General features: G+C 46.3%; 6 protein-coding genes across 6 annotated transcripts; 3 read left to right on the forward strand and 3 right to left on the reverse strand.

The window, feature by feature from the left end:
* The first annotated feature begins 102 nt into the window (after positions 1-102).
* On the forward strand, positions 103-802 carry F4812DRAFT_431275 (uncharacterized protein). Its single transcript, XM_047934422.1, has one exon. It carries the CDS (start codon positions 315-317, stop codon positions 588-590), a length of 276 nt encoding a protein of 91 aa, XP_047789428.1. The 5' UTR covers positions 103-314; the 3' UTR covers positions 591-802.
* A 5,343-nt stretch (positions 803-6,145) lies between these two features.
* On the reverse strand, positions 6,146-11,058 carry F4812DRAFT_49698 (ABC transporter type 1, transmembrane domain-containing protein). Its single transcript, XM_047939139.1, has 5 exons — positions 10,438-11,058; positions 9,534-10,340; positions 7,692-9,483; positions 7,535-7,621; positions 6,146-7,467 (listed from the first exon to the last, which is right to left on the reverse strand). Exons 1-5 carry the CDS (start codon positions 10,747-10,749, stop codon positions 6,209-6,211), a joined length of 4,257 nt encoding a protein of 1,418 aa, XP_047789429.1. The 5' UTR covers positions 10,750-11,058; the 3' UTR covers positions 6,146-6,208.
* Positions 11,059-11,572: 514 nt separating this feature from the next.
* Positions 11,573-14,786, forward strand: F4812DRAFT_431287 (Cullin-domain-containing protein). The gene is made up of 3 exons (XM_047934423.1): positions 11,573-12,434; positions 12,496-14,411; positions 14,470-14,786. The coding sequence occupies exons 1-3, from the start codon at positions 11,847-11,849 to the stop codon at positions 14,525-14,527; spliced, it is 2,562 nt and encodes an 853-aa protein (XP_047789430.1). The 5' UTR covers positions 11,573-11,846; the 3' UTR covers positions 14,528-14,786.
* Positions 14,787-14,807: 21 nt separating this feature from the next.
* Positions 14,808-17,479, reverse strand: F4812DRAFT_49798 (glycosyltransferase family 22 protein). The gene is made up of 5 exons (XM_047939140.1): positions 17,008-17,479; positions 16,680-16,907; positions 16,426-16,619; positions 16,201-16,371; positions 14,808-16,147 (listed from the first exon to the last, which is right to left on the reverse strand). The coding sequence occupies exons 1-5, from the start codon at positions 17,248-17,250 to the stop codon at positions 15,088-15,090; spliced, it is 1,896 nt and encodes a 631-aa protein (XP_047789431.1). The 5' UTR covers positions 17,251-17,479; the 3' UTR covers positions 14,808-15,087.
* A 1,109-nt stretch (positions 17,480-18,588) lies between these two features.
* Positions 18,589-20,101, forward strand: F4812DRAFT_459962 (ornithine aminotransferase; the record flags this gene model as incomplete). Its single annotated transcript, XM_047937636.1, has 3 exons — positions 18,589-19,101; positions 19,154-19,855; positions 19,946-20,101. The coding sequence occupies 3 exons, from the start codon at positions 18,589-18,591 to the stop codon at positions 20,099-20,101; spliced, it is 1,371 nt and encodes a 456-aa protein (XP_047789432.1).
* A 983-nt stretch (positions 20,102-21,084) lies between these two features.
* On the reverse strand, positions 21,085-21,991 carry F4812DRAFT_431293 (uncharacterized protein). The gene has a single exon (XM_047934424.1). The coding sequence runs from the start codon at positions 21,641-21,643 to the stop codon at positions 21,296-21,298; it is 348 nt and encodes a 115-aa protein (XP_047789433.1). The 5' UTR covers positions 21,644-21,991; the 3' UTR covers positions 21,085-21,295.
* Between the last annotated feature and the right edge of the window lie 2,793 nt (positions 21,992-24,784).

The following is a 24,784-nucleotide window of genomic DNA, read 5'->3' on the forward strand; positions in this document are numbered from 1 at the left end:
CGTTTATTTGGTTCCGTTGGTTAATTTTTATTTTTACGGGGGGCCCCTTAAAATTTTTTTCCTAACCCGTCCCCCGTTAAAACTCCCCCCCCCCCCCCCCCCCCCGAGTTCATCTACATATACTACGGGCCGACCGTTGCAACGCTCTTCGCTCGGAACTGGTGGGCTTTTTAAAGCAAGGCGTCGGCACGACGCGGCAGAGCGGTTCACTGGAGGTTAGGGACCGCCTCGCTCAGCCAAGCAGGAGCAAGCCCTGAGCGAGATCTCGATCGTGTTCTCTAACGTCCTAATTGCATGCTACTCCGTCTTGGTGCATGCTACTCCGTCTTGGTGCATGCTACTCCGTCTTGGTGCATACTACTCAGTCTTGGATCAAAGAACTAGAAAGGGTCCGTGTCAGATCAGCATGCGAAATAAAAGGCGCCAGATGCATACTCCTGCGCATAGGAGGTAAGTATCGATTTATCCAGCAGGGTCTAGGCGCGCGGAATGATTTCAGCGGCACTTTGGCATGTCTTAACCGCAAGCTGGACCTCGCAGATCGTTGCTTGCGATACGTCTGCCTCAATCCTGTCTTTCTTACTAGCTAGTGAGTGGGCTTGCGCTAGGTGTAATAACCAAAGGTGGGAAGAGCCTGTCTCGTATACATGAAACGGTCACAGCGTTGTAACTGTCTTTGCTTTTTAGGGCCTGTCCTCCTTGATAGTGTCCTACGTGAAAATGTCTGTCAGAGTTCTGGACCTCATAAACCCCCCGCGACCGCCACAACATCATCAACCACATCAGCCACTGGTACTTCCTGGAGGCTCCAGCTTTGATTCTAGTTTTCTTACAGCCTACTCCATTAGCTTATAGGCTGGAGGGTGATCATTTAGTCTTCATTAGTGTTGACTGTTTGTATCCCCTGAGGAACTGGGTAGTTCGAATATCTCCCACGGTTCAAATCCAATTGGTCATTTGCTAGTAGATGCCTCGCAACTCGCATAAGGGCGCTGACGGACAGCTCCCTTTGGTTACCATTATTTGTATTACAAGCTATTGGACTTTGGACTATTCCCTTAGGGACCATTCCCCGGTGTCTTCTTTTTTTAAAAAAAAAAAAAATACAGTAACGGCTTTATGATACAATCGATCCATGGCCCCGCCTGTTTACCGAAGTATCGGGTCGATCTCGTCCGAACTCCCAGATGTAGTCAGTTTATGGGTAGATATGTACATAGTATGGGGCTGAACCAACATGAGTTTCGAACCCTTATCCAACACACAAAAGCATTGGATTGTGAATCCCTAGCAGTATCATCACATGGGTTCTCTTTTTTGGCCTCTTGCTCCTTTTCTACTTGGCAACGTTACATACATTCTGCTACCTTGGGACGTCACAGCAGTGGGTCGGGATTATGACTGGCGAAAATGGGTGAAAAGACGATCTTTCTACTTTCACCTCGAATCATCCTGAATTAGGTCGTTGTCCTCTCCTAATGACAGCAGGTTGGTTGCTGACAACGAACTATTGAGTCAATGCGAGCAGTAGTGGTGAGCTTGACAGCTAATGGCGATGGAGAGTTTCCTCTCTCCCCCCAGCATATACCGCAGGTGTCAGCAGCCGTGGCGTTTAACCACTCCACCGGGCTCGAAAGGAGTGTGTACCGGAGGCGCCATGGTCGGGAAACGTCTACTTGGACCTAATCCGTAAGGCTAATGGGCTAGTGGAGGGCAGTACTTGGCCCAACGTGCTCAGCAGGGAATTGCCTAGATCCTGCAGGGGTCTTCTTGTGACTTCTCGCATTAGATCGGTAATGTATGTGAGAAGATCCAAGTATCCGACCCTGAGCCGGTTTTAAGGGACCGAATTGGGACTCTCTACCGTCATGACGGTGGGTTTCGAATAATGCAACCAACAATTACACCGATTTATTTCGCCGTTCTCTCAACTTATCTTACCAGGATATTTAAACGTGTCAGACGTATATTTATTTATTTATTGATAAAGAGTTAACAACCTACCTAACTACCCAAGTTAGAGCACTGGTATAATGACTATAAAGTAATATAAAAAACCAGGCATAGTAGGAAGAATACAAGCATATAGTTATTAAATGAAAATAGTAACTATTATATAAAACTTAATAATACTTACCTTACTTCAGTTAACCTAGAGAAACCTAGAAGCATGAAAGCAGGTAACTAAGGTATGTAAGAAAGGTAAGGTAGGTACCCTTTTGTTATCCCGCTTATTCTCCGATCAGAACTGTCATCCATATTGAATGTCAACGGTCCGGTGGCCACGATTTACCCTAAATTGATCCCAAACTGGTACTAGTCGGGTTGAAGGCTACATAGGTACCTGTAACTATAACGAAATACTGATATACCTTTGCGCCTTCGAACTAACCTGGGAGCCGGATTAAGGTCCTGAAGTTGGAGGAACGCTCTTCTTTCCCCTCTACCAGCTCCCACCTTACCCGTAAGGAATTGCCGCACGTCGTCCCCTCGACACGATGAGGACATGTGTTACATGCCATGTGTGCACACATTACTCTCTCTCTCTTTCTTTCTGTCTGTCTTTGACATTGGGTGGGTGAAGATTTCTTCACCGCATAATACTACGCTACGTACGTGTACGTAGTTTGGACTTTGATGAGCTAGGTTAGGAGGTAGGCATGTATTACGTATCTAATAAGTCGCCAGCAGCGCCTACTTCCTAAATAAAAAACAACGAAGAATCTCTACTTTCATAACTAAGATAATCCATCTCATCCTAGTCTAGGCCGTTTAGGTGTCCATTAAATATGGAATTGACAATTCTTTCCTTTCCCCTTTTCGGCTTACCTCCTCCTCCTGTCTATTTTCCCTTCCATAAGGTTTCTTCCTTTTATCTTTCCTGCTTCCAACTTTTCCCAACCAGCCGTCGGGCTACAGTATAAGTGGCGTCGACAAGGAGGACTCTCCCCCTCCCCCCCTCCTCTTTTTCGGGAACCCTTGACGTTACACGACATATGGACCGCATGCTGCGTGTCTGTCGTTTATATATCTTGGGTAGTTGCCTAGACCTTGCCAGTCCGTTTTGGACCACGGTTGCATGACCCCGTTGTCTGAGATGACGCTGGGAAGCGAGCACATGGTTACTACGTATTAAGTGTTGAGCCAACAGCGGATCAGTCAGCCATATTGTCCCCCCCTCCCGCTTACACGCCTACACGCTCCTATAGTGTCGGGTTTAGGATAGACGTGTAACTGTATAGTGGAGGTTAGCGAAGAGAATTGGTGCAATCCGACCCGAGAAAGATTTTCTTCTTCTTTTCTTTTTTTTTCTCTTTTTTTCACTTCGTAAGTAAACCATAAGTCTTGAAGGTAAGCAGTCTGGGAGTTAAAGAGTAACAAGGCAATTATAACCGCATAAAATAGACCCCTGTTTTTTCTTTCCTCTCTCTCTCCCTCCTTCCTTTTTTAATCCTATCACCTATCAGGAGAAGCTTGTATCACGGATCTCGATTGAGATGTGATGTCGAGGGCAGCACATCGCCAAGCCTTTTTAACAAAAACTTCGGGAAAGAAAGAAACCAAACAGAGAAATAACACCACCATCCATTACATCGCGTATACCTGTACATAAGAAATAAACGTGTACGGACGAAAATGGTAAGAAATGAATATGTAAGTTACCATTTCGAGTTCTCATGAAGAACATTTCCCCACTCGCCTCCCCGCAACAGACGTGCCGCTGCGGCGGTCACTGCTGTCCCCGACGGGAAATTGACAAGATTCTCTATCCAATAGCGCATCGCTGCATGACTATATGTAGGTATGTAAGGCCATGTAAGTCCATGTACGAGCGTGTACTCGGTTATAAGTAGCAAGCTAAATAAGGTTAGCCATGTGCGGACGGCATAGACCGTGTAACGTCGCTAAAAACGGCTTATATATTTGCATGTACATACACGGTATGTAACCTAGAGGTAGGTATGTAGGTTAACTATAGCCAGGTAAGAGGTAGGTACCTTAGGTTAGGTAGTCAATTGTACTCCATCGAATACATCCCACCCCCCCAATAAACATCCATCTACACACCCAATACCTATCTACAAGTTGTAAGAAATAAGTGGTGGCCCCGGATGTGTGGTAGACATATGCTATATAGAGTTGCTTGATTTGCTTGATTTGGTAAACAATCAAAGAGACCGGCGAGAAGCTCAACCCCAACTTCCACCCAATACGCCAACAATTCTACGCGTTTGCTCGCACTGTACGATACTGACTCCAGGTATCCAATATGGAACCCCATAAGAAGCTATCTCAAATCTAGACAACGTAGGGTAATAGACTAAAAGGGAACACCGAGGTAGAGAAAGGAGAAAGGAGAAAATAATCTGCATAGCCCATTGCAAATGTCACTTAACCCACTATCCTCTCACCGTGTTCTTCCTGCTCTGCACAACAGAAACACAGTTTAGGTATAGAGTCTCTCCCCTGCTTATCTCACAGCTCGTGAACTAAGTAGTGGTACATACCTAACATAGTATTGTCACTAAAAGAAAAAAAAAAAGATCGAGGACGCCGCTTTTCGTTCCCCGCCAAGCCTCTCTCTGTGTCTCCCCCGAGAAGCCCTAGGTAATACATGCCGCGGCTAGATAGGACGGTGGCATGCAAGAGAACGCACAGAAGCTGGCGCGGTAAGATGCGGGAAAAAACAAAACAAAAGGGATTCACTACCTAGGAGAGCGGAGAGAATGAAGAAGATAGTGCGTCAGCCAGAAAGGAAAAAAAAAACCATAAGAAAAAGAAACAGAGTGGGCAAACGCCGATCAGCTAGCTACCGTACCTACCAGGTAGGTAGCCAGCCCCATTGCGGCATCCATCAGAACAAACGCATCCTATCGTCTCTCGCTACCTCACGCCATTGATCCGCCCAATTGCTACAAGAGGTTGATGAAGACATCGGATCATATTGTGCGAGATGTGTTCATATCGTGCATCTAGCTAGGTTGTGCATAGAACCCCCCCCCCCTTTTCGTACCTATTTGAAGAGCTATCGTGACGCCTCAATACGTCATCCTCCCATAATACAGGTCCGAAAAATTGACTTATCTTAGGTAGGCAGAGTTGAATTATTTCCAATTATCGCTGAGCTTATAGTTGGGGTTAAAAATCCTCGAAATCGGACAAAAAATCAAACCTTAAGTACCTGGGTAGACTTATAAACCTCTATTCAATAACTACCTAAGGTACTCCTTCTATTAAACTCTTAGTTGCTGCTTTTTTATTCTATATACAGATCGGCTGTGTAAAACACCGACTCGACTGGATGGTTCAATTTCGGTAATATTTTGGTAATAACGCAATGCTTGCTCAGGGTATGTAATAAACCGAAACAGTGCAAACAGCTCACCCAACGTGACGCGTAGATTATTCTGTATCTAATCCGGCTTGTTTGACCAAGCCGTAGAACACACCTTGTTTCTTGATAAGCGCCTGTGGTGTATCAAACTCAACCACCTCGCCCTTGTCGAGAACCACTACTCTGTCGCTGTCTAGGATGGTGTTAATGCGGTGGGCGACCGTGATGATAGTGCGGTGTGAGAAGAGCGAAGATCGTAGCGTATTTTGTAGCATAGCATCTGTTTCTACGTCCACCGCTGCTGTAGCCTCATCCAGCACGAGAATGTTAGACGGCGTGAGCATCGCACGTGCCAAAGAGACAAGCTGTCGTTGACCTGCTGACAAGTTCGATCCTGTGTAAATAAGCGTGTTAGTTCCAGCATATCAAATATAGTAACGTGATTGTAGTCGTGGCTGAGTGGCTAGAAATGACACTAGGGTTTGCAAAAACCTGGCGATCATGCAGGGGCCTGGTTAAGAATGGGTGAAGACGCAAGCGGGCAGTCGTCTATCAACATGCCAAAGAGTCTCATTTGCCGCTGTGCGAGGACACACAACTGCAAGTTGCCGGAGGGACAGGGAAGATAATCAAAAGAGGGGAGTAAGAGCCGAAAGAAAGCGTAAATCACCGACGTACCTCCTTCGTTGATCTTAGCCTCTAGCCCACCTTCCATGGTTGCTACCTGCTCCTTTAATCGTGCATGATCTATGAGAAACGATATGTTAGTACAAATAAGATGGTGAGAGATGACTGGTCTGGACCGAGGGTAACGCGGGCACATGTGTTCTCTCCGCCCTGCGGCGCGAATGGGAGTGGGTGGGATTAATGTAACTACTCACCTAGAACGCTCCAAAGCTCCGTATCGTCATGGACATGGCCTGGATCCAAGTTGTCCCGAACTGTACCTTCGAACAGAGCTGCATCTTGGGGGATGATGGCAAGACGTCGTCGCAAGTCTAATAATCCAATGGTAGAGGTGTTGAGATCATCTATGCTTATATGTCCAGAGTCCGGTTCAATTAATCTGAAGAGCGATAAGGTCAAGGAAGACTTTCCAGCTCCTGTTCTTCCAACCACACCTATCTTCTCACGAGACTTAATATCCAGGTTAATATTCTTTAGTACTAGGTCTAAGCCTGGGCGATAGCGAGTACTGAAGTTGTGGAACTTAACAGCTCCATTCGCGGGCCAAGCAACGGGAGGCCTGTGCCCAGGGATGATCTCGGGGGCTTCGCTAGGGAGACGTGCATACTCGAGGACTCGTTCCACAGATACGATATTCGTCTCCACTTCCACCGTTTGGCGGACGATCCAATTTAGTGACGTTGTGATCTGTAGGGCGTACGACATAATCAGGCCCACCATTCCAGGCGTCAAACCGCTATGGCTTGTAACGGAGATAATAGAGAATCCTGCAGCTCCGAGGATGATGATGGCTCCGAGGAACTCTAATCGGATCGCTAACCATCTGTTTGAGCTGATAGATGGGAAGTAGGCTCGCAAATTTGAGTCAACACGCCATTCATTCTCTAGCTCAAAACGCTCCTGCTGTCGGTACGCCCGAATAGTGCTGATGCCACCAAGTGACTCCTGGAAGTGTGCATAGATGGGACTGCGGCTGACACTATCCAATCGCTTAAGTTCTCGTGATGTTCTGAGATAGTATCGTTGCACCCAACAGTATATGAAGCTCAGCGGTATGATTAATGCAACGAACGCGGGGGTGCCGACGGATATGACGATTAGAGTAAACCCCGACCGAGCTAGATTCACAAAGAGCATGTTGAACGTTCTGGCCAAGACCTCATCCAGCTTATAAACATCGCTAGAGAAGCGGTTTAAAATTCGGCCTGCTGGCGTGGTGTCAAAGAATGACATTGGCGACCTGAAGATGGCGGTTGCCATTCTCTCGTGAAGTTTTCTCGAAGCTTCAATAGAACAGAATATCCATAGGATCAAAGTTTGAATGACAGTGAGCGCGGATGAGCCGACACCAAAAGCAAAGTAAATGCCTAGGTATTTTCCAACATGAGGGTTATGGCCGGCTTTTCCATTCATATCTGACCAGTCTTTCAACCAAAAGTTTCCACCTAAACAGCTGTCAGCATTTCTGCACTTGTTCGTTCAAGAATATGAAAGGAGAGGCGTTGAGCTTACCGATCTGCGCCGTTTGGGCCGCAATCAAAGTGAAGAGATATACGCCCACAGCAACTAGGTTGCTGGTCTTTGCATATTCCTTGTAGACTATTAACTATTAGCTTAGCTTCCCAATCGCATACCATATAAAACAATGACTGAAAGAAAAAGAACGTACCATCCCATTTCACTTTGCCCTGCTCCGAGTGCTCCTTAGCTTGCTTTGTCTTATAGTTAGAGTTCTCCTCATCACCGAGTTTGCCTCTGGGACCTCTAAAACTAGCCGCACTTGCGCGCCTTAGAGTCGCCAAACTGCCTCTTCGCTTCTGTGCTGTCGAGCTTGCAGAAGGTCCAGTCTTAATGGGTGCCAATTCAGCAAGGCCTTCCTGAGCTTCTTCGATCTCTTCCTTGTCCTGATTATTATCTGGTTCGATATACGTAGACGTCTCACTTCCCGAACCTTCAGGGGTAGACGATGAAGACGCTGTTCCAGATTCTTGACCCGAAGACCTTACAAGCTCTGCAATGCCCCCTTTCATGGCTACCAACTGACGGAAGGTACCGCTCTCGACAATCTCACCATCTTTAAGCTGATATATGTAATCAGCTTCGGGGAGGACTGAGATAGTATTGGTAGCCAAAATTCTGCATTTGGAACTGAGGAGACCTTTCGGACCTAGTACATGATCGATAATATGTCTTCCCACGTGAGAATCTACAGCAGACAAGCAATCATCAAGGAGGTAGATATCAGCCCGCGCATATACTGCTCGCGCCAGAGCAACTCGAGCCTTTTGTCCACCACTTAGAGAAATACCTCTCTCACCAACGACAGTGTCATCCCCGTCAGGTAATTGTGCAAAATCAGCGAGTAGTGCACATGCCTTGACAGTCCTTTCGTAGAAATTGGAGTCGTATCGGTGCCCAAATATGATGTTCTCCTTTACAGTTGCATTCATAATCCACTGCTGCTGGGCAACGTACGCTATCGAACCTTGAACGCGCACTTCACCTTCGATCTTCCACAAATCGCCCAAGATACTTTGCAGGAGGGACGACTTTCCAGAGCCCACTCGGCCAACCACGCATGTAAGCTCCCCCTTGCGACTGCTGAATTCGATATTTCGAAGAACGTTCTTCGCCTCGTGACGGTTCCATGAGAATGTTGCATTGCGAATAACGACTGCATCATCGCCCACCTCTTCGGCCGGTGGGCCAACGACGATGGCATCGGGTTGGATCTCTTCCGCAGTTAAATAGTCTGTCAGGCGGCCGACAGCGACGCTAGCTTCGATAATGGAGGTGATGACCATGGGTAGGATAGCAAGTGGGAAGGTAAGAAGATTGAACAATGCTAGAGCAGGGAACACAATCTCGGTCGTCAGTGGAACATCTCGTGTCCATACGAAAACTGCGAAGGTTGAACATGAAACCAGAAATGGAGTGGTGGACCAGGTGAAATTGGCAATTGCCTGACCGGCACCAATCTTGCGGAGGTTCTTTAGCTCGAGATCATTCCTAACAAAGTTCAGTTTGTTCATGAAAGCCGTGCTCCAAGCATAGAGCTTGATGCTCTTCATATTGTTGATGATTTCAGCAATTAGACGGCTCCTCGCATCCTTATTCTTCATCTGACTCTTCTGTAAGCGCTTCATATATCTTGCGATAAAACCATTAATAGGAATCATGATGATCATGACGGCAATGCCAGAGAGCATAGACCAGCCCACAAGTTGGTACAGTGAAATCATGCAAAGCGTAATCTGGAAGGGAGCGGACCAAAGTTGCTGCGCGAATTGGGTCAGATCTTGAAGACGCTGTGCGTCGACCGCCATATAGTTGACGATATCGCCGGTTGTTTTCGTAGATCGCGCCTCGTTAGAGAGCTTCAGTGACTTTTTGTAGATAGCGGAAGCTAGACCCGACTTGATATGCATACCGGTTGTGAAGGCAAGCTGGAAATATTGGGCCTTAAGGATTATTAGCAAAAGCGCTACGTGATATTCTACCTTGAACTTACAATCATGCTAGTCTGTATGCACGCGACAAAAAACATAGCGATAGCGATAGCGGCACCCTTAACAGGCGGCTGAGGCTCCTTTCCCTCGCTATAAGAATCGACGAAGCTAATGAGGTAACGTAAAAGCTGCGGCTGAGAGAAAGCTGCTAGGTCATTGACAGCTTTGAACACGGCAGCAAGCATATAAGGTCCGCCGTAAGCTTGAAATAAGGCGATCCATAGATTAGGACGGCTTTTGTGTTCTAGCTGATATTTCCATGCTTTTTCAAACCTATCTCCTGTCACAGAGGTCTTGTCGTTAAGGGAGAGTCCCCAAAGATCTTCTTCCGTAAGATATTGCTTGTATCCATGCCTCATCAATGGAGTCATCCACGAAAAGGCGAGACGAGAAAATACAGTTGAATATTCTACAGGACATTCCTCGCCCTCTTCATCAACCAAGGCTTCGTACGTGCTAGTCTTTTTGGGCCAAAGCCATTCGATTGCGAATTCAATAACAGATAGGCCAAATCCGACAGTGTATGCAACAAAGTATGGCAGGTTGTTGTCGTATATCTGCTGAGAAATCAAGGATCTTAGCTTGACAGCATACGCGATCAGGAGGAGTAACCAGTAAAACAGAGCAACACCATTAGCATTCCTCATGCGATCGTGTTCAAGCCATTGGATTGCGAAAATGACACCGAGAGATAAGATGGTAGCAACTGTAGTAAGGACGCGAAAATCGCCGTGCCATATTGCAGGAAAGTGGATGATCTGAATAACGAGCTGGACGGCGACGTCGGCGATGATGAGAACTAGGAGCGACTACAGCACATTTTTTCAGTAAATATAAAGCGCCTTCGTTTTATGTCGTTTGAGAAGATGGATCAGTTTAGAAAAGGTTCAAAGCAGAGCAGCTCACCTGTTTAAGCCAGAAATGCCAATCCTTAGAAACTTCAGTAGGCTTCCGCTTCCTCAAGATATACCACACCGCCAAAGCTCCTCCGAAAATACCGAAGACGGCGACGGCGAAAACCCATATATCGATGAAGCAGGGCGTAAAATCATAGCGAAAAGGGCTCAGAGGACCCCATCCTTCTTCGTTACCGCATAATGGCTGTTTGAAGTATTTGGTTGCGCTAAGATAACCGTTGCCAAGTTCGTGAATAGGCCGATAGCCCGTGAAGGACCCGGTCAATTGGAGGACTTGCTGGGAGTGGTCACGGAATCGCATGACCGCGTTAAGTTGAGTTTCGGATGACAAAGATCATAGTATGCAACCCTTGGGTGTAGGTAGTAACCGTAATTGCGCAATAAGGTGCAGGATTGACGGAAGTTTAAAAGGGATAAAAAATGGATTAGTAAGAATCAAGAGATAATAAGTGGTGATGTCGTTTTTGTTTAAAAAAAAAAAAAAAAAAAAATAGTGGAGGGAGTACGTAGCGGCCTTTCAATCGGGGGGCTTTTAGAAGCTTCTACATGCAAAATCGTAAGCTAGCTGCCAACTAGCACATACCTAAAACCAGGCACCCCTAAGATAATAAATAGCTGCTTAGAAAGCAATAAAGCAGCCAAGACCGGGGTTCCAAAACTCCTATGCACCTAAAATCAAATATTTACAGGTACCTACTCACCTCTTTTACAGGTACCTTAGGTAAGCACATTACAGATATTTTTACTGAAACTACTGTCTTACCGCCTTTTTCTCAAATAACTACCTTAGGTACTTAATTAACTGGGACCATGAGAAGAAACAACTATTTGTATAAATTAGGTACTCAACTGGCGCATGAATCAGGTACTTAACGAAATTGTGAATAGGTACCTACCGACCTAAGGTTAGGTACTTCCATTAAGTTACTACGTAGGTATTGTACCTAATATTGATATGGTGGGTCCTTTAGGTAGTGGGTAAAATTCTAGAGCCTCATGCATAGCGGATTTAGGTGCAAACTTGGTTCGGAGTTAAGCCCCGCAATTCGTAGGCCACCGCTACGTCTATGTATATACACTGTACCACGGTCCACCATACAAACTTCCACCCGCACCCACCCGCAATAAGCCTGCGATAAGACCCCGATAAGCACACCCACCCGTACTACTACGTAAGTATTGTACACAGACCCTTATTACGAGATCATGTGAAGTTCTCCAATCTTCGAACTTTACACTCTTTCAGTCCTTTGAATAATTATATCACACAATCATAACGACAGGTAAAGGTTTCGAGCTACACAGATACCATCCGTTACCCGTTATTCTAAAAACTCAAGAATATATCTAATCCAGGCCTGTGTGACTATTCAAGTAGTTGCAGGGCCTCCCAGGTCCATGCATTCGCCCGGAAGCCCGCCACGCGACGGATCGTCCTCTTCATTTGCGACTCCGTTGAAACGAAAGCCAGTTGGTCCCTCTGATACTCATTCTCATTCTAGACAACAGTCCGAAAACCGACCCGATCAGAAGCGTACTAAATTGAACAACACCTCCGACCAAGTCGTTTCGAGAATGAGCAAAGTAGCGGGCAAACGCCCCGAACTCGTCGATCTGACGAAGCCTCGCACTGCTTTCCAACCCCACAAGGGCGCAAAGAAGCTTGTCATTAAAAACCTGCGAACGACCTCACACACTCATGATCTGGAAAAATATTACGACGCCACGAGAAAAGAATTACTCGAAGCTCTACAAGCCATATTCGAGCAGAAGCAACCCCGCCAACCGCTTGAAAGACTTTACCGAGGGGTAGAAGACCTGTGCAGACATGGAGCATCCAGAGAACTGTATGAGACGCTACGAGAGCGATGCGAGACCTATTTGAAGAACGACCTCCAACGGTCCATAGTAGCGGAGGCCGGCTCCTCCAACGTTGATGTATTAAGAAGTACTTACAAACACTGGGTTATATGGAATGCTCAATCGGTAATCTATATCTGCGTCGTTACCAAAAAAAAGTTGTGCGGAAGTTAACATATATATATAGACTACAATTCGATCAGTATTCAGCTACCTCGATCGATCGTTTCTACTAAGCAGCAAGGAGTTCCAACAGATTAACGACATGGCTATAACGCTATTTAGGAGAACGGTATTCGTTGCCTCACAGCCGTCAAGTCGCGGCCCAGGTGCCAAGACGCTCGCTGGGATGTGTGATTTGGTAGACTACGATCGAAGATCCAACGCCCAGTTTGATCCAGCTTTGCTACGAGATTCCATTTCGATGTTACATATCCTGAACATCTATGGGAAATCATTCGAGCGACGCTTCTTAGATGCTTCCAAGAAGTATTTCGAGGAGTTCGCCGATGAGCAAAGCAGTGCATCTCTGAAAGTCTACATTTCTAGCTGTGAGAAACTAATTGCACGTGAAGATTACCGTTGTAATGCATACAATTTTGACAGCACGACGAAGAGGCAATTAATGGAAGACGCCCATGCAATTCTGATTGACAGCTATTCCGAAAAGCTCCTTGACAGTGGTAGCATCAGCAAGCTCTTGGACGAAAATGCTCTGGATTCCATGAAGGCCCTATATGATCTCTTGCGCTTATCTGGCATACAAAAGAGGCTAAGGCAGCCATGGGAGGAATACATTAGAGAAGCAGGCGCAGCTATTGTTAACGACACTTCTAGAGGCGACGAAATGGTTATTCGACTACTCGAGTTCAGAAGATCCTTGGATCTCATGATTCGAGACGCTTTTAACAGAGATGATGAATTCACTTACAGTATGCGGCAGGCCTTTGGTAGCTTCATCAATGATCGGAAAGTTCTGTCCACTTGGAAGACTGGAACCTCCAAAGTTGGCGAGATGATTGCGAAGTATATCGACATGCTACTCAGGGGTGGTTTAAAAACTCTGCCAAAATCACTCCTTTCTGATGCCCAAGACCGTGTCGATGCCGAGCAAAACGGTCTGGCTAGTACCGGTGATGAGGATGCAGAATTGGACCGGCAATTAGACCAAGCCCTGGAGTTGTTCCGATTTATTGAGGGCAAAGATGTCTTCGAAGCGTTTTATAAGCAGGACTTGGCCCGACGCCTCTTGATGGGACGTAGCGCGAGTGCAGATGCGGAGAGAAGTATGCTTGCGAAGTTGAAAAATGAATGTGGCTCCAATTTCACCCACAACTTAGAGCAGATGTTCAAAGATCAGCAGATCGCACGCGACGAGATGGCTTCGTATAAATCCTGGTGCGAGGGAACCGGACACAGCAGGAGCAGCTTAGACCTCAACGTGAGCATCCTGTCTGCAGCAGCATGGCCTACATATCCAGATACTCAGCTCGTCCTCCCAGAGGATGTTGCGACGCAAATCGAGCGCTTCGAATCATATTACACCAACAAGCACACAGGAAGGCGTCTTACGTGGAAGCATTCACTCGGCCATTGTGTCGTTAAAGCGCGTTTCGGAAAGGGGCCGAAGGAACTACTGGTTAGTGCCTATCAGGCCGTTGTGTTGACGCTATTCAACCAAATTGAGGATAAGCCGGACGGGTTTTTGGCCTATCAGCAGATCGCAGAGAACACTGGTCTGAGTGGACCAGATCTGGATCGTACCTTGCAGTCTTTAGCGTGCGGGAAAACCCGCGTTCTCACGAAGCATCCAAAAGGGAGAGACGTAAACCCAACAGACACTTTCACGGTTAACAAGGCGTTCTCCGACCCTAAATACCGCGTGAAGATTAATCAGATTCAACTTAAGGAAACGAAAGAAGAGAATCAAGAAACTCACGAGCGAGTCGCCCAAGATAGACAATTTGAATGCCAAGCCGCGATTGTGAGAATCATGAAGAGCCGCAAGACCATGACCCACGCCAATCTCGTTGCGGAGGTAATCAACCAGACCAAGAGCCGAGGTGCCATTGAACCGTCTGAGATTAAGAAGAATATCGAGAAGTAAGTTATTCGATAAGTTTAGGTATTCTTGGTAAATTTTAGGCTAACCTCTTTCCAGGCTAATTGAGAAAGATTACCTCGAACGAGAAGGAAGCTCATATACGTATTTGGCATAGATGCTACCATCCGGACACTAATACGATGATGGTTGGCTACTAGACTTTGGTCCTGTTGAACTATAACCAAGATCTGAAGGTACAGTAATAGTGTGCATTCGGAACGATCAACCAACCTTTGCTTGATTATGGACCTTGATCAGTGGTTTTAGACAAGTAATGAACCTCGACGCGATATATTTATCAGTCATGAGTCTCTGTAAATGCGTGTATTTATCTTAATTCTATGGCCAATGTTGCTGACCTGCTTGTAAGAAACTTACCTGTTATCAGGTACCCAAGGTAATTCGTCGGCGCTTAATGAGTGCATTGATTGCGGAATCACTTGTAGTAATCAGTAGACCAATGCCGAATTCGTCCAGAACTAGGTACATGAATCCATAATATGCGTCGCCAAACTTCGTTGCTCCAGTATACTAATACGCCACATGTCACGTAGTAGTGGTGGTCTTATATTAGGTACCGATGATGGGAAACATTTTAGGTTGGGTGCAATTGAGGTGCAATTGACTCATTCCAATATCCAAATTGTCAAATAGCCTCCGATGAACTATTCTAGTTTACGGTTCTATGGGCGACACCTTATCATAAAACCCCGTAGCCCAGACGACCAAGCGTCCCGACTTTCTATCGTCATCCGTGAAGAGCCCATTCCATGAATCCCACACTCGCACCAGTTCGACTCTATGTCGACCACCGGGACCCATGGGATCAAAATACTCGTATAGGGCTGGGCCGATGTCCTCGTACCCAACGATATACCTAGCCATGTCCTCGCCAGGAGCGTCTCGAGGCCACAACTCCTTCAAGAAGCCGATCTTGTCCGCGTAGAAGCGCCGCGTCTCGTCTTGGTACACTTGGCGCTGGAGGGAGCCCGGGGCGGTGTGGAGGGGCGGCTCGCAGGTTAGGGCGCGCGCGCGCAGCGCCGGGTAGACCAGGTGAGAGCGCCACGGCGTGGCGTGGCAAGGCGTTAAGAAGAGCGCAAAGAGCTCTTGCGAGAAATCCTCGTCCACGGATACGTTTGCCGGTTGCGGGATCGCGAGGTGCTTAGGATGAATGTTTTCAAACTCGCTACGCAGGTAGTTCACCACTTTTATGGGTGCGGCGGCATGGAGCCATGAGAGATAACCGCCGATGATGGCATTCACGAGAAGGCCCGCTAGGAGCAAAGGGGTCCGCTTCCATCCCAAAGTTGGTGACGAACTAGTAGAGGTAGCATTTTTTAGTGCGGTGAAAAAGGACGTGACGTAGGGTGCGGCCAAGATATGGAAAGCTGGAAGAAGCGGCGTGATGAAACGAACTTCCTTGTGGGAAACAAATGATAAGGCAGATATGTTTGTGAAGGCGACGAAGGATAGTGCTTTAAGGGCGTTAGATGTTACGACTGGCCAAGTCAAATTTTCCGAGTCTAAAGACCTGTATATGCCTTTCAGGATGAACGGGGTTATCGTAGTACCCAGCAATGGTATACCCTGAGAGAGATAATAATGCCAGTCATTCTCCCCGTAGAAGCTTGCGAGGTCCTGCGCAACATTGAAGTGCAAGAAGGTTAAAGGGGGGAATGTCCACTCTCCATAGTATAGGCGGTCGGCCAATAAAGATAGTCCGAGAACAAATGACCTATGAAGGTTAGAGCTGAGGGGAAAACGTATAGTACGATATAATTTACGTACCCGCAAAATACCACCTCCCTATAGATCATAAAGCAGTTCCTTAGAGTAAGCGGTGATTTCCCACTGAGTGTCGCCCTTGTTAATGTGAGGGTACTAATAGCCGCCCATATTAGGATATTGGTTGGCCGCAAGAGAACAGCGAATGCAGCTAGTATCAAAGACAATCGAAGACTTCATAGCTATTATTTAGTATACGGTATTAGTTATTTCGAGCAAAGGACTTACTTATTAATCTGACCCCAGGTCTGGAGGATAGGAATTGATGAATGCTTGGACTCGACATTCTCGTCGTCCTCCGTACCTAGAATTTCCCAGGGCCAATAATAGAGGGCCATGGCCGTCAGGGTAGTCTCGAAGCAGTTTGAGAATGTCCTTGTTGATGTGTACCATTGCCAGGGGTTGACCAATGCCATCAAAAGCTACATATGATTATGAGTCACTTTGGTATTGGAGAATTTTGAAAGACCCAGAGCACTTACAACAGACCAGGCAGCAGCACTCCCTCGACCATATAGCCTCTCTGCAAGTCTCCACGAATACCAATCGCTCAAGGCAGCGAAGCCTGCTTGTAAGACTTTAGGCGCTGCAAGAAGCCATTTAGTTTTGGTCACTGGATGCATCTTTGAACCTTGGAAATTTTGGACGATCCAATATCCAATGGCAAACACAGCAGGGTGGACAGACGAGCGAAGCTGATGCTTCCATTCCTTCCAGGCATTAGCTGTAGGCTATCAAACGGACCAAGTAGATAATACCCAAGCACACAGAATATGAATAAGTTGAGAGAAAAGGGGGTATTCTACATACCCAGGTCAGCCATGCTCCGCTGTCTTCTCCGAATACCAGATTCCAAGCTGGCTCGAGAGCTTGAAAATACTCATCCGGTTGGAAAAAGGTGCGAACACAGAGAGCATTTATAATACGGACAGCGAATATAACCGCCAGAGCATCCTTAGCTTGAACAGCACCTACGGTAATTTCATGGTTTTTAGTAGTGCTTTTTGTAGCGCTGGATGCCCCGGCGTCTGTCTTTTTCTTCCCTGAGCTCATGTTCAGGTCTCGAAGGTCTTATTTGAATCTCATCCACCCATTTCAGTCTAGTCAACTTCTAAGGAACGACAAGAATTGAAAAGTGAAAATATTAATATATAAATGTCCGGCCAGACGAGTTAAGGCTACCTGGCATTTTGATGTGTTAGGTATCTTAGGTAGGTAGGTAGTTAGCAGCAATTCTTCAAATCCAGATTTGGGATTTCTCGGAGCTGTCCGTATCGGGTATTGTGCATTATTATTATTTATGTATGGGAAAGTTATGCATCGTCGGATCGTACATAAACCTCCTACAGCAGGCTTAGCGCGGACAGCTGACTACAGCTGTGGATTTTAAGGCTTGCTTCGATAATCGTATGATCCGATAAAAGCATAGTTCATCTCACCATGTTTCGCCTGCCAAGGCAAGGGATGATGCAGCAGCGTCGGATACCACCCCCACAAACAAAATACACGTTGATAACTATTGGCCAACTTGAAAATAACCCAATTCTGATTGGCCTCCGATTGAAGATTATTCGGGCATCCGTGACCTCCTCGGGCTCGGCGGTCACTTTTGTACTGCAGCCGCCTCTCGAAATTTGCGGTACCGGGGGTCTTACGGTTCAATTCTTTGTATTGTATAATACGATGGGAATAACCAATGGCTTACTTACCTACCCTTATCTTTTGCTTTTCTTTTCTTTTCTTTCTTTCTTTTCGTCTGTCAGAATTAGATACCACCTGAAGTTCAAAATTTTTTTTTTCCACCGCTAAAATTAAGACCGAAAATAATAAACTTCATCCCGCTCCTCTCTGGCTTCAAGGATAAAATCAGTAATGAATATAATAAAAAGCAGCAAGCATCATAAGTTTTTCAAGTCTAAAAGTCCTAGTCCTTGTCGACAAGGACCGCTTTCCTTCGGCAACAGAGACCAAATTCTTCACCTCATGTGACTAACTTTAAGACTTCAGACTCGGGCAAACTTGTCATCATCGCAGCAGCCGCGAGTGGGCGAGCCGCTTCGACTTGCACTTAGGGGTTTAGTGGCTATCAGTCCGCGTTTCCTTATTACGTACTATAACCTCTTGACTTCAGACTCGCCCCCGCCCTTAACCCATTTCTGCCCTTTTCCCAACTTTTTAACTTCTCGAACTTTTGACTTATTTCTTCTCTTTAAGAACCAACGATATCCTCCAAGTCAACATCCTATTCCAGTAATAGATTGACTTCTGATCAACTTATCTTTCTTTCCTTTTCTCGAGACAAGTTTTTGGTCTATATCCCCAATTTAACTTTTTACCTATCACTTTTGTCTTTGTCTTTTTTTCTTTCCCGGCTCTACACTTTTAACAGCCATGTCTCCTCACGCAGATGCCTCGACCACGTCCTTAGGGAACGGCTCGAACGGTTCGGCGACTTCGTCTAGATATCATTCTTCTTCGACCAAGGCTGCCATTCAGGCAGAGAACCAATACGCTGCTCATAACTACCACCCGCTCCCTGTCGTTTTCGCTCGCGCGCAGGGTGTTGACGTGTGGGACCCTGAAGGCAAGCACTATATCGATTTCCTCTCCGCATACAGCGCCGTGAACCAAGGCCATTGTCACCCGGAGCTAGTGAAAGCTCTCACCGAACAGGCTGGAAGGTTGACCTTAAGCTCCAGGGCATTTCACAATGACGTGTTTCCCAAATGGGCGGAAAAGGTGCAAGCGATGTTCGGGTACGACATGGTCCTGCCGATGAACACAGGAGCGGAGGCAGTAGAAACGGCTATCAAGATTGCACGAAAGTGGGCCTATAAGGTTAAAGGAGTGCCCCAAGGCAAGGCTTTGGTATTCGGTGCGGAAGAAAACTTCCATGGCCGCACGGTAGGTTTTACGCACGTGTAAATTTGCTCGTATTTTCTAATACCATAGGTAGATGACGGCGGTGACTCTATCCACCGATCCAGAGTCGAAGGATAACTACGGACCATACGTTCCAAATATTGGTGCTATATCCCCCTCCACTGGTAAGCCTATTCGGTACAACAACGTGGCAGAGTTGGAGGAGGTACTTGAGGCTCATGGGCGTGAGACCGCTGCATTCATTGTCGAACCGATTCAGGGCGAGGCGGGGGTAGTGGTCCCCGATGAGGATTACTTGAGTAAAGTGCACGCACTATGCAAGAAACACAATGTGCTCTTGATCTGTGATGAAATTCAGACGGGCATCGGTCGCACAGGTCGGATGCTGTGTTCTGAATGGGCTGGCATCAAGCCGGACATGATTACTTTGGGGAAGGCTATTTCTGGTGGCATGTATCCCGTCAGTTGCGTCCTCAGTAGTAAAGAGATCATGCTTGTTGTAGAGCCTGGAACTCATGGCTCGACGTATGGCGGAAATCCGCTAGGCTGCGCTGTCTCTATACGTGCTCTCGAGCTCATGGAAGAGGAGAAGCTTACCCAGAAGGCTGAAAAGCTTGGTAACATCTTCCGCGATAGTCTGGCATCATTTAATTCGCCTATCATCAAGACTATCCGTGGAAAGGGATTACTAAATGCCGTTGTAATTGACGAATCAAAGGCCAATGGCCACTCAGCTTGGGACCTTTGTCTTCTCCTGAAGGAGAAGGGTGTTTTGGTAAGTCTTAAGTTTGGTAGTAGACAATCCATATTCAATTCTTTGCAACATAGTGTACCTAGGAAAACACATGGCTAACCCGGAGATCAGGCTAAACCGACACATGGGAACATCATCCGGTTCGCACCGCCGTTGGTCATTTCGGAAGCACAACTTCGAAATGCCATATCCATCATTGGCGATGCGTTGCAGGAGCTACCAAAGATGAAGCAACACGAGAACGTCCACGTCGGACTGGAGAATTGATTTCTTGCGGCGCATTACCGCTAGTTAGGTACTAACACCCCGCTTCTTTAGCCCGTATCAAGTAATCGGAATAGAATCGGATTTGTACATCTGGATTGGGACATAGACTCGCGACGACGGTTCGTTGGCAAGGCGCACTGCGCTGAATACAAGTGGAAAAAGGGTGGTAAGAGGGTGGGAGACCCCCTACCTACATAGTAAACGGTAAACACCAGGACATCAGGGTGGTGTCGTCTTGCAAGTTACAACCCTGTCAGACTTATAAAACCATTAGGTATCCGGTACCTAAAGGGTTGTGTGTCTGCTCCCGATACTCCCTACGTATAGCACTACCACTACATACCTTATACGTAGTAGTACTATGTAGGTCCTACTACAAGGAGAGCTACCATAGATGTTCCTGGCCGGAGTACAAAAAGAATAAATAAAATAAAAAATTTACAGGGATCTCTCGCGATCAAAGGATCGTACGCGCTAAAAGAAGCGGTTTATCTATTCCCTGGTTCCAAGTCGGCAATGCGGGGGGCCCTATGCGGCAATGCGCATGGTGTGGGTAACGGTGGTTTGTGGGAAGCATAGCAATTACTGTTAATGGAACAGCTGATACGAGGCAGCCATGAGTTCTTTGCACCTGTCTACGGATCCGTATTGTATGACCATTCGCTAGAGGTGATTTAGAATGATTAGGTAGAGTGATAGCTTAGCCGCAGGCTAGCCAGCTCAACGAAGTCCTACATTATGTACATGTGCTTTAGCTTGATGTAGTAGACGTGTCTCACAATTCATGTGGACCGGGGGCTGCAGCTATCCTGCAGGCTGCATGGATGCTTTTCGCTCTTTCGATTCAATCTCTGGCAACTTCAAACTAAGGTCGGTATAAGTCTGTCTTATGCACACTTACGTACAATACAATACTAGCTGATTAGAGGTACCTAACCTTGTCAAGGGGTCTACGCAGCGTCATTGGATCTATGCATCTACATAATCTACCTAACTTACATGATTTATACATAGTTGGGTAGAGGTCTGAGTCATTAGGTTAGGTTAGGTTAGGTAGTTTTGCTTTTGTCTAGCTTGTTCGATATTCTATATTCTACCTATGTACTATGTATGAAGCAGTTTGTCATTATTTCAATTTTACCTTCCATCAGGTAAGTCAGGAACAGGACCTTAAAGTGAGCATTGAAGCGAGCGTCAGACTCCAGACTCGAACCTAGGTACCAGGTAAGCAAGCAAGCTAAATTCGACCGAGTCGCAAACAAATGATGATGAAGAATGGTTTTCGGGTTTCCGATTTGCTCTCGGATCGAAAATACGTGCATACCGTCCAGCGGGACCCACACACAAAAAGCGAAGATGTGTAGCTTCGGTAAGCTTGGGATATCGACACGAGACAGGTAGAGAGACGTTGCAGTAGAAATGTGCAAAGGGAGCTACGGAATTAATATATCTGGAGAGGGGCTTTGAAGTAACGGGTGCGTAGCAGTGCCTAGACAACATCAAAATCAAAGAGGGACACCTCAATCTAAATAAACCTAACATTAGGTAGGTCGTTGAGAATAGAGTGCGGAGGGTAGGTAGGTGTGTTGGTAGAGATTCGGTAGTCGAACTTGTGCAAGCATGCACAAACGATTATCTCTGACGAATCGAAACAGAAGCTCAAAAGACTAAGACAACTCATCAACCTTAGCGCGAAGCAACACGGGCGTCGCGGAATATACCATGCATTGCGATCGCTGATAAGAGACGAAACAACAATATTAACAAAAATAATACTTACGAGGGCTCCTAGTAACCTCTTAACTTAAGGTAACTGGCCTAGTAGTTGTAATCCCGATGTTCGACTAATAAAGTTGGATACCGGTTACGGAGCAGATAGGAAAAAGACGGATCGCTGCAAAGTACAAGCCGCCTTTTTTTTCTCCGGGGTCCTCATGCCCCCTTTATCTCACTCATATCAATTAATTCAAGTTGAATAGGTGCTTTGCTTTGTCCTACATAGGAGCTAGTACAGCGTAAGCGCCAACCTTACGGACGAGCGCCAGCGAATTGGGAAAACCTTGTGACCAAGCATTACTGCTTCTCATTGCTGCTTCACATTGAGAGACTATTAATGACACGCATAACATAGTTCGAGTGGTTTCTTTTTTAGTTTCAAGCTCATTTGGTTGTTGTCTACCTCGATAATTTTCCATCACCTCATCATTGTGTTTATAAGCATCATATTCCCTGATCAAGCCTTGTCGAGTGATTAGACGGCAAGGCTTGATCCTACATACCTACCTAGGTAGTATGTGCAAAGAATGACGGAAAATAAGCTCATTGCAATTTGACTTGGGCTAGTTGTAAAATACCAATAAGATGCTTGAGGTAATCGGGAAATAGGCGGTCGACAATTGATGATGCAATGGGTGTAGTTGCTTGCGACTTTGGCCTCGGATCTACAAAGCAATAGTAATAAGGAGGTAAAGGAGAAATGTAAAAATATTAGATGCAAAGCACGCGTGAAGTAACACAGATCAATGGTCCCCTATTTTTCTTACATGTGTGACCAACAACCATGTTTTTTCTTTCTTTTTTTTTTTTTTTTTGGCTCTTTTGTTCTTTTCAACGTTCCTCTTAACGTTGCTTTTAAGAAAGGATGCAAAGAATACTGGAGTGGTAGACCGCCTTCCCCAGAATGGGACTCGGAAGAATCAAAGGAAATGGTTAAGTTTGGAACGATGATCAATTGCTAGTGGATACTTGGATACTCCAGCGCGTGCATGAAGACCTCGACAATTGAGCTTGGGGGGGGAGAGGGTGGAGAGGAAACGAAACTGGTCCCCATTCATCATCCATGTCTGCCATGTCCAGAGGCAGTGGGTCTTATATATGTACCTAGGTACATGCATATACCTAGGTAAGTACCTATCAGTACCCGTCGTACTCGCGTACGGGCATAACCTCGTACACCTAACACCACAGGTAGCACCATAGCATCCAGCAGCATCCAAGCGATTAGCGCCTCAGATACAACAGGTACCTAGCATCTACTAGCATCTCGTTAGCAAAAGCTTCTCGTTATTTCATTCGCTAGATGCAGCTAGAAACGGTGGACCCTGGTGGGTCTGGGCTTAGCGGAATCGGCTTCTAGATTGGATTTGCAGTTGTCAATGCTTCTGTGCCTTATCCAGCTTATCAATGTTATCATGCTGAAGAGTCACGGGTGACGAGTTTGATCTTCATTGTTCACTATCGCATGTCGCGAGTTCTACTTTTACTAAATAGTTAATGGTACCTTACCCGTTTCCTCATCCTCCCATCCCTCGTCTCTCCGTCCCGTGAGCAACTTGATCAGATTGCCTTCAGCTCGGTCACTTTCTTACTCTCTTCTTCTTCACCTTCTCTCTCTCGTCCTTTCTGCCACTTTCTTCTTCTTCACTTTCATAATATTGCTTCCCTCTCCCCTCCTCTCCCTCTCCAAACCATTTATTTATTAAGGAATTCTTCTTCCTGTAATTGTGTTCTTTTATCCTCTTACATAGTATTAAATTCAATTTGTCCTTATCGCACTATCTATCTAAAGCCCGTTCGATTTACCTATTATTAATCTTTCGAACCCGAGTCAGAAAAGAGAGAAGAAAAAGCGGATTGTGTTATACGCACGAGCCCTGAACCTGTAACTTATTTAAATAACATCAATCTTTGTCATCACCATATCAGGTTATCAATAGAGAGGATAAGAGCGAGTCACAGTACAAAAAAAAAGAAGAAAAAAAAACGAATAAGAAAAGAGAGAGCGAAAGAGACAGACACAGCCTAGAGCGCAGTACCTCTTTTAGTGCAGACCTGACCGAGTCATTCAATTGATTTTTCGGTCAATCCAAATCGGGCCTAGAGAAAGAGCTAGGTACTTATTCTTAGGTACCTCTTATTCCAATCCCGTACCCGGAACTGCAGCTCTAGCCTCCAGGTAGTTGCCGCTCGCGAACTTCGCAGCTATCATTAACTACTCCCTTGCAATTCGCACATCAACCCATCAACCTATCAACCTATCAACCCCCCCTCCCCCCTGAGTACCCCCCCTTGTTCACCACACCAGGTACCTACATACAGCTACAGTCTACCTACGGTTCATACGTCAGGTTTCTTGTGTTATACCTGGTAGGTACCTATTCTGGTAGACCTACTGTGTAGACCTACATTAGATCTGCTTCTTGTTTCTGCATCCTACTTCTATTACTTCCGCTTCTGACTCCTCTACCTCTTCTCCTTCAACGGTTGCCTGTTCTTGCCACCCCCCCTAGTTCAACACCTGGGACATCAGAGCAAAGCGTCTTGTCTGTCTGTCTGTCCGTCTGTCTGTCTGGTTGTCGAGAGACACGAACGAGACACAAGATCTTCCCATCGCTGTAACCCTTGTGGCCTAAAATCATTCTGTGTCTGTCATTCGAGGTGACACAGACACATCCCCGCCTTTCAAGGTTCCTGTCCCCAAAGGGCCTCGATTCTCCGCCGACCAGACCTATCGGATACCCTGCCTCTACAGAGTACATCATTTACATCCACTTTGACGTCCCAGGTCCCAACTGACCTAAGCCTTAAGTTTAGAGACACGCGAATTTCCCAACTGGACTTCCTTTCTTCGATTTCCTCAACGCCTTGCCTCGTGGTATCTTTACCCCCTTTTCCATCGACAAA

The sequence above is a fragment of the Daldinia caldariorum genome (assembly GCF_022478825.1).
Source record: "Daldinia caldariorum strain CBS 122874 unplaced genomic scaffold F4812scaffold_10, whole genome shotgun sequence".
NCBI classification, from domain to species: Eukaryota; Fungi; Ascomycota; class Sordariomycetes; order Xylariales; family Hypoxylaceae; genus Daldinia; species Daldinia caldariorum.

Bases quoted from the DNA above. Each gene is read 5' to 3' on its own strand.
- F4812DRAFT_49698 (XM_047939139.1), bottom strand. From the start codon at position 10,749: ATGCGATTCCGTGACCACTCCCAGCAAGTCCTCCAATTGACCGGGTCC. The intron at 9,484-9,533 runs GTAAGTTCAAGG...ATAATCCTTAAG, and splicing joins GCATACAGACTAGCATGATT to GCCCAATATTTCCAGCTTGC. The intron at 7,622-7,691 runs GTACGTTCTTTT...AATAGTTAATAG, and splicing joins GGGCAAAGTGAAATGGGATG to TCTACAAGGAATATGCAAAG.
- F4812DRAFT_431287 (XM_047934423.1), top strand. From the start codon at position 11,847: ATGCATTCGCCCGGAAGCCCGCCACGCGACGGATCGTCCTCTTCATTT. The intron at 12,435-12,495 runs GTAATCTATATC...ATATATATATAG, and splicing joins TTATATGGAATGCTCAATCG to ACTACAATTCGATCAGTATT. The intron at 14,412-14,469 runs GTAAGTTATTCG...ACCTCTTTCCAG, and splicing joins ATTAAGAAGAATATCGAGAA to GCTAATTGAGAAAGATTACC.
- F4812DRAFT_431275 (XM_047934422.1), top strand. From the start codon at position 315: ATGCTACTCCGTCTTGGTGCATGCTACTCCGTCTTGGTGCATACTACT.
- F4812DRAFT_49798 (XM_047939140.1), bottom strand. From the start codon at position 17,250: ATGAGCTCAGGGAAGAAAAAGACAGACGCCGGGGCATCCAGCGCTACA. The intron at 16,620-16,679 runs GTAAGTGCTCTG...AATCATATGTAG, and splicing joins GTGCTGCTGCCTGGTCTGTT to CTTTTGATGGCATTGGTCAA. The intron at 16,148-16,200 runs GTACGTAAATTA...TAACCTTCATAG, and splicing joins AGGGAGGTGGTATTTTGCGG to GTCATTTGTTCTCGGACTAT.
- F4812DRAFT_431293 (XM_047934424.1), bottom strand. From the start codon at position 21,643: ATGTTAGGTTTATTTAGATTGAGGTGTCCCTCTTTGATTTTGATGTTG.